Source organism: Falco biarmicus, chromosome 13, assembly GCF_023638135.1.
Source record: "Falco biarmicus isolate bFalBia1 chromosome 13, bFalBia1.pri, whole genome shotgun sequence".
NCBI classification, from domain to species: Eukaryota; Metazoa; Chordata; class Aves; order Falconiformes; family Falconidae; genus Falco; species Falco biarmicus.
The window spans coordinates 19,979,781-19,987,069 of record NC_079300.1 but is presented as its reverse complement, the minus strand read 5'-3'; the positions used below and the strand labels follow the sequence as shown (position 1 = coordinate 19,987,069).

Sequence of the window (7,289 nt, the reverse complement as noted above, 5' to 3'; positions counted from 1 at the left end):
AGAGTAGCATTAACTGGCTCTGTAACACCTTCTTAACTCTGCTGTGTTAGCACTGTGAAGTTTTAAAGTTTTACATATGGAGAAAACCTCACAGGCTCTTTAATAGCTCTTATTTTGTTGTTTGCATCAAATACTTTTCTGGCAAGGGAATCGGCAAATGCAAGCAGTGACATGGTTCCCACTTTTTGTGACAAACACATCAAACCCAGCTTCAACACCCTGTTCACAGCAGTCCTAAGTTGAGGGATCCTTGAGGCATGTTGCGTACTCTAAATCTCTGCAAAGCTGCTTTATGGAGGCACCTTTGCTATCGTGTGGCTTCATCACGTTGCTTGGGCTTCCGGATGGCTATGTTGTGGCTTCCATTTCCATGCTAAACATGGGGCCAGTGACCCGACACCCAGGTGGTTCTTGGCAGGCATCCTGCCAAAGCATTTTGCAGGAAAGGAACCTGACACACAGCTATCATTTAAGGCCAATTGATCTTGAGAATCGATGGGCCTTTAAAAATTCACCGGCTCACATATCCTTCTCAGCGATGGTGGTTAACTGTTGTGTTCTGATTTTGTGGGCTTTTGAGGGAACCTTGCTTCGCAGCGTATGACGATATATCCATCGGTAAGAGGAAACTAACAGCCTTTACTTTACCTCTGGGGAAAAATGAGAAAGCATTGTGAGGATTACAAACGTATAAAACATGCAAAGAAAGTAAATCAAACAAACGGGCAAGCAAAAGGTAGATGCTTCCAGCACCTGCATGCTGCATGGAGGCAGGATTTCATGCCGTTCACAGAGTTTTCCCAAGGGATCAAGCATGATGGGGGCTGCCTGTCTATCCGTCTGCTGCAAGCATCTGCCTTTTCCCAGTCCAGCCTCACGTGCCTCTGCGGGCCCCTGATGCGTATGTGCAGAGCACCCGCCGTGCGTGCAGACCCCTTGGGGTGCACGTGAACCACGTGGACCCGGAGGTCCTTCAGTTGGTAGGCATCAGCACCCAGCTACTGCAGGCGGGTGCGAGAACAGTGGTTTGCAAGCAGTGCGTGTGTGTGCGGGAGATTACAACGCTAGCTGTGAAAGCAGAGGGAGAAACGTGCTCCTTGATGTGTCCCAAACCTGGTCGGTTTGGCAAGTAAATAGATCGGGTACTGCGGAGCTTTGCTTTTCATCCTGACTGTCCTGTGCAATTGCTGTTGGTGCACTCAGGCCCTTCAGGAGCATGAGGCAGGAAAAATAATGAAACTATGGAAGTATTTATTGATGGTCACCGGGGGGTGTCCTGCAGGGCAGAGGACCTCCACCATTTCCTTGCCCCTTCTCACCTGCCAATCAGACCGGTCCCACTGGAAGGTGAAACCATCAAGCCTAAACACCTCAATGGTGACATCTGTACCAAATGGACCTTGTACCTTTTGTAATTTTACGACAATAGCCCTGAAAACAGTTCTCAGCCTCTCTTATCCTGCCTAATGTATTAAAATACTTAGTCCTTTTTTTTTTTATTTACAAAAAAAGTGAGAACTGCATGGTATAAATAATGCTTTAGCATATATGAATGAAAATGTTGACCTGTAAATTAGTGATATTTGTTAGCAGTGCTGTTGTTCTATTACTTGGATGTAACTGCAGCCTAGATAAATCCAAAGTGATACTTCTACGGAGTTAATTTTAAAGCAAAAATACCGAACATCACATGTAGTATTATAGCTTTAGAGGAAAACATGAGAAAACAACACTAGTTAAAGAATAGGAAAACCTGACATGGACCAGCATGCTGGGAAGCACAAATGTCATCACTGTAAAAAGTTAAGCTTAATTAGCTTGCTGAACTCATTGCCACACGTTATCCTACTAGTCAAAAGCTTACTAAGACTGCTGTTAGACCTTTGTGTATATAACAGAAACATCCACCATTACAACCAGAAAATGCATTAACATTTTTTGGTATAAGAAACACACAAAGCTTCACGCTTCAGGGTATCACCCAGTCTGCTGAGGGGGTTAGGTTAAAAGCTCTTTCCATGGCCCTTTCTCCTCCTAAAGCAGCTGACACTGCGTGGCTGTGAGTCACGGTGCCACACTCACTACTGTTCAGAGCTGACAAGGCAGCTCTAAAGGCAGCGATAAAATAGTCGGCGCCGTTCCTTTGTCCGCTGCGTAGCTGGTGCTTTTAAGTCTGTAGGTCCCAAGGCATTAGCTGCAATAGATCTGCATTGCCGGTTTGATTGCTTTGAAAGCTCTCTTGCTTGTATGAGAAAGCAGCAGCATTTGCCATTGCCACTCCTGCTCCTGTATGCTGACCCTGTGTTTCCTAGCACACTCACTTCCCACGTGAGCTCCTTCAGGGCAAACGTCTCCCGAGTGTTTATGTGCACCGAGAGTCTTAAGTTTCCCTGGACCCAGCGGGGCATATGCTGAAATCCAGAGTTACAGAGTCAGGGTGCTTTCGAAAACCATACGAGTTCCCTGCCAGGGACTAAATTTAGATGTTTAAGTGCTGTAAAACATTGGACTCCCAAATGCTCTTACACAAAAACATAGGTGCCTGTGAAAATTTGACCTGCTGGTCCCCTCCAGCCCCTCTGCAAGGAGCTGGGCTCCTAGCAGGGTTTGCACAGGCTGCCCACTGGCCTGCCATGGGGCTGCGTTGCTGTAGCAGGGTGGTACGGACGTGCCAGGCGGACAGAGGGGCAAGCCAGCACAGGGACACGGCCCCCCGCAGCTGCACAGCCGCCGAGCAGGAGCCACGGGAGCCCTGCGCCCTGGGACACGCGTGGGCAGGTGGGCGCACGGGCTCCTCCCTGTCCAAACGCACGCACTTCCAGGCCATTGGGATTCTTCTTCTTTTAAGCGCGGCATGACCAGTGCTAAACCCAGCAGTCCCCACGGGTTGCTGGGGTGTATATACCAGCAGCAGGAGGGGACTGGGGCTGTCCCATGTCACAGTGTCATTACTGGTGCTTCTACCCGTGGTTGTTGCCCTGTGTTGGAAAGCTGCTCATCAACGAGCAAAGACGCTCAGGGCTTGTCCAGCTGCCATTTCACTTAATTTAGAAGCTGTCCTGAAAGTATTTTTCTCAAGGCTGACAGCATTAATTGGTAATGCTTCAATTACAGGGGAAATATGATACTGCATCTAAATCTATGAGCCATATTAATCACACTTTCAAAAGCGTAGTTCAAAGTTCCTTGATATCTCCATGCTTTTTGTTCAAAGATAAAAATCCCTTTCAAGCTTAGCTTGTCAGAACAACACATCAATCTGCAAAACTCTGCCTGGCTTTAATGGAGAGAAGATTTCAACCCTCTTCCCTCAGCTTCTCCTTTCTGTAGTAAATCAAAACTGCCGACACTGGCAAGGAGGAGCAGGGCAGGTTACCCCAGAGAGGTCTCCCAGCTGCTCCGTGCCCATATAGGTTCAAACAAAGAGCCTGCTAATAACGAAATAACTCCCCAAACAACATCCATATAGGTTATTAGGTGAAAATTGCAACCAGCCCAGGCAGGTGATGCTGCGAAGGCAAACTGAACCTACCTGCACTTATAGACATGCTGCTGGAACAGCTTCATTTGACTGGAACGACTGTATGAAAGACAGCTGGCTGGCATTTTTTCAAGCCCTTCCTCCTGTCTGCCGGTGAGGTACGTGGCAGCAGGAGGGGCTGGTGGCCAGGCACTGCCTGGTGTGGCCGGGAGCCTGCGGCTCGGAGCCCTCTTGCCGGCCCGGGGAGCCCTCGCGCTGGAAGGAGCAGGCACCGCTGATGCCATGGTGTAGCGCCGCACGGTCATGGTGGTATCTGAGCAGCAGAGACAAAAACAGAGCTAGGAACAGTAAAAATAATGAGAATTCCGATAGCCTTGATGTATTTTTAATCACTTTCTCTTGGTGTAGAAAAGTTTTGTACGGGGCAAGGCTGAAAAGCAGAGGCGGCCGTACAGCCCATGGGGATCCCCCCTTCCCCAGAAGGCAGCTGCAGGGGGAGAGCCACAAGGCTGGAAGGCACTCCGCACACCTTCCATGCTGCGGAAAGACCAGCCACCTGTTCCAAGCTGGTGACACCCATAGCCACTAGCAGCCTCAGTTTAAGAGGCCCTCGGGTCAGTAACCTGACCTGGCAGCACTCGTCTAGCTTCACGTAAGTCCACTAGTGCTCTTCCACCTCTCATCTCATACATTTTCACGGACTTGTCTCTGTCAAAACTTGTAGGCGCATTTCTCCGTGGCCAGGACATCCCCCGGAGGCTGGTTCAGAGCCGAGGCTGGGTCAGCCGCCAGCGCTGCGGAGCACATGGGCTGTAATGGCAGCTGCAGCTCATAGCACACACCACGCTAACGCCAGGACGTTGCGTTAGTGAGGCAGTTTTCCAGCCGACTGGACATCACAGACACCAGTCAAGCAGCCGACAGGCCTCAAGCACATACGATACCAAACAGCCTGACCCTGCCAATAACCACATCCACTTCTAGATAACAACTTCTCACCAAACAACATTTTGCTCTAATTCCTGCTTCATTTAATCCTACGGAAGTCCCAACTACTCTTCTATAACGAGGAATGTTTCCATATTTCCCCTCTGATAAAATCGTGAAGAAAGTTTATTCCCCTACACTGGCCCCTCTCTCCCTCAGCCAAAACTAACTGCATTATCTGCAAAAAGAAACTGCACATCTGGTGTGATGTGTGCGACCCAGCACTGTTTGTTACTCTTTGTAGAGTTTTTCCTCATCTTTTACTAAGGCAAGAGAGGTTACGGCCCGATTACAGCTGTTGGTCCTTTTCTGGCTAGAACAGACAGGGGACAAGGCATGGGCAAGACAGTCCGTGCCCACAAAACCTCAAAGCAGTAAGTCAAAGTCTGTTTAAGCAAGGACAAACGGAACTCTGAGTTGAACTCCTTGCTTAAGCAGCAGCAGCAAAGCAAGCTCAGCTTGGGGGATGCAGGTACCCCCCTGAAAGGACCACAGAGTGCAACAGCTGATTTTGGATGTGGGCGCTGAAGGAGGCCAGAGCACTTCCATCAAGTTTACTAGGCAGGCAGTGGCTCGTCTCCCATTCCCTGCGGACACATAACAGCTGGGCTGGGAGATCCTGCATGGGCAGCACACACAGGTGCCATGGACAGCCCTGGCTCTTTGGTACCTGTCTGCTCCTTTGGTGCCGGAGCGGGAACAGCCACGATGCTTCCATGCAGGGATGCTGGAGAGACAGCTGGTCCTTCCCCATCACTGGTGAGGCTCCTCACGTTGCTGTTCCCACCTTCTCCTGCTGCCTCTCTCACTGGTGGCACAGGTCTCTGCCCACAGGCCTGCAGTTCTCCCCTCAGGGCTCTGTTTTCCCTCTCCAGCGTATTGATTTGGGAACGCATCTTGCGGATGATTTGGAGGAGGTGCAAGTTTCCCTCCATAGTCCCACACCACACAGCGGGGCTCCCCGTGCCCCTGCCAAAGCGCCCGCCCTGCAGAGGACCTCGTGAACCGGTGGCGGGGGGATCCTGCCCTTAAAAGCCTGCAGAGGATGGGAGTCCGTCCCCGCACACAGGGCTGGGGCTGGCTCCCACCACCTGGAGGGCTGGGCTGAGCTGTCAGTTCCTAGGAGAGAGCCCATCTTTTATTCATTCAGGTCTCGTTTTTCAGAGCAGAGCTGGCCTCTCGCATGCTGCGCAAATCACTGTCAACATGGTATCCTGCACCATCACAAACCCCTCCCGCCCCCGCGCTTGTCTCAGGCTTTGGTTTTCTCCAAAGGGACCACGGAGGACGGAGCCTGTTTCCTTTGGTTTATCCAAGAAGGCCAGCGGTCGCCCCACTGGAGGGGTCCCGTTTTGCTGGGCTGCAGTTCCTCTTCCCCTTAACACTGGGCGAGTTACTCTGTTTTGCTCTGTGCACCTGGAAAAGAATTAGCAAATTCTCAAATGAAAATGAAATTTCCAAACGAAAGCTGATACAGTGCAAGCCCCCCGCTGTTAACGAAGGACGCCAACAGTGGTGATGGACGAGCAGGTAGACTGCTGAGCGGCCACAGCGGAGCCCGCTGCCCCTTCCCGGGCACCCTTGCTGGAATGGGGCGCCTGCACCAGCATCCCAGGAGTGTAAGGAGAGACAGACCAAGCATGAATCTTGCATTAGGCAGGGAAACACAATCCTCTGTGCTGCTCTCATCACCTAGTCCCTAAAGCGAGCTTTCTGCTAGCAGTAAAATGCAAAAAAACCTGTGGAACATCCTTCCCACCCCCCACCACTTCACAATACAAAACTGAGAATGACAGAAAGCCAGCGGGAAAATAATTTAACACACCTTTTGTTTTGAGACCATTCCCCTTCCAGTAGCTCAGCAGTGACTCAGAAATATCTGAGAAAAAACCAAAGGCGTTCCAGCTGTGTGCACACTGCTTTGCTGCTGGAGCCCGGGGGAAGAAAGGAAAGCTGGTGTGAGATGCTCAAAACAAGAGATGACTTGGTTTTGTTTTTTTCCAGAGGGTGTCAGAGGAAGCTGTCAGGTCTGTGAGGAGGTGCTGCTGCCAAGCAGCTACCGGGCAGTTGGGTAGAAACTACTGGAATTGAGAGAAAAACAAGGATGCAGGCAAGGAGCTTTGCCCTTGGGCATGTTCCTGTGGGGGTGGTGCTGCCGCCTTGGGAGCAGCATCCTCAGAAAGCACTTCACAAGGACGAAGTGGCTCCTGTAGTTCATGCTGTGCTTGCTTCCCCCCCTCCCCTCCAACTACAGCAGCATGCCATGCCTAACAAGGGCAGGTAGGACTTGCTGGAATTCCTGCAGGAATATGCAGCTATATGGATTTTTCCAGGGGAAGAGCACACCAAGCCCTGCTGCGTTCCCCCTTGCAGGGCTGTTGGCAGCCTGGGCTTGACGTGCTGGCATTAATCTTGGCAAAACTGCTGGCGGATTGTGGCTGTCCTCTCTCCAGCCCATCCAGATTACATCAACCAGAAGCACCAGCTTATGCTGAGTTTTTTCCTCCCTTCAGAGAGGTGCATATTGCTGAGGGCGTAACAACATACAAATGGGAAGGAGAGGGGAAAGCTGGGCTCAGAAAGGGGCTTGGAGCCAGGCTTAAATGACAGTGCAGGTGCCCCTGTGCCAGGGACAACGTGTGGTGAGCAAAACTGCTGGAACTGAAATACAAATCCTCTTTTGGAGTGATCCAAGGACTGAAAACATAGCAACAACCTTCCAGTGTTGGTTTCAAATTTATATTTCTATCTCTTTCTCCAGCAAGTGGATCAGGTACTACAGCAGCAACAGCACTCGTGTAATTATAATATTGCTGCTGAT

The 7,289-nt window shown here is 50.7% G+C and overlaps 1 protein-coding gene across 1 annotated transcript; it reads right to left on the bottom strand.

Annotated features, from left to right (window-relative positions):
* Positions 1-519: 519 nt before the first annotated feature.
* CCDC195 (coiled-coil domain containing 195) lies at positions 520-6,124 on the bottom strand. Its single transcript, XM_056358882.1, is given in 4 exon segments — positions 520-559; positions 561-650; positions 3,533-3,794; positions 5,139-6,124. Coding segments are annotated over 4 exon segments (657 nt in total). The 5' UTR covers positions 5,404-6,124.
* Between the last annotated feature and the right edge of the window lie 1,165 nt (positions 6,125-7,289).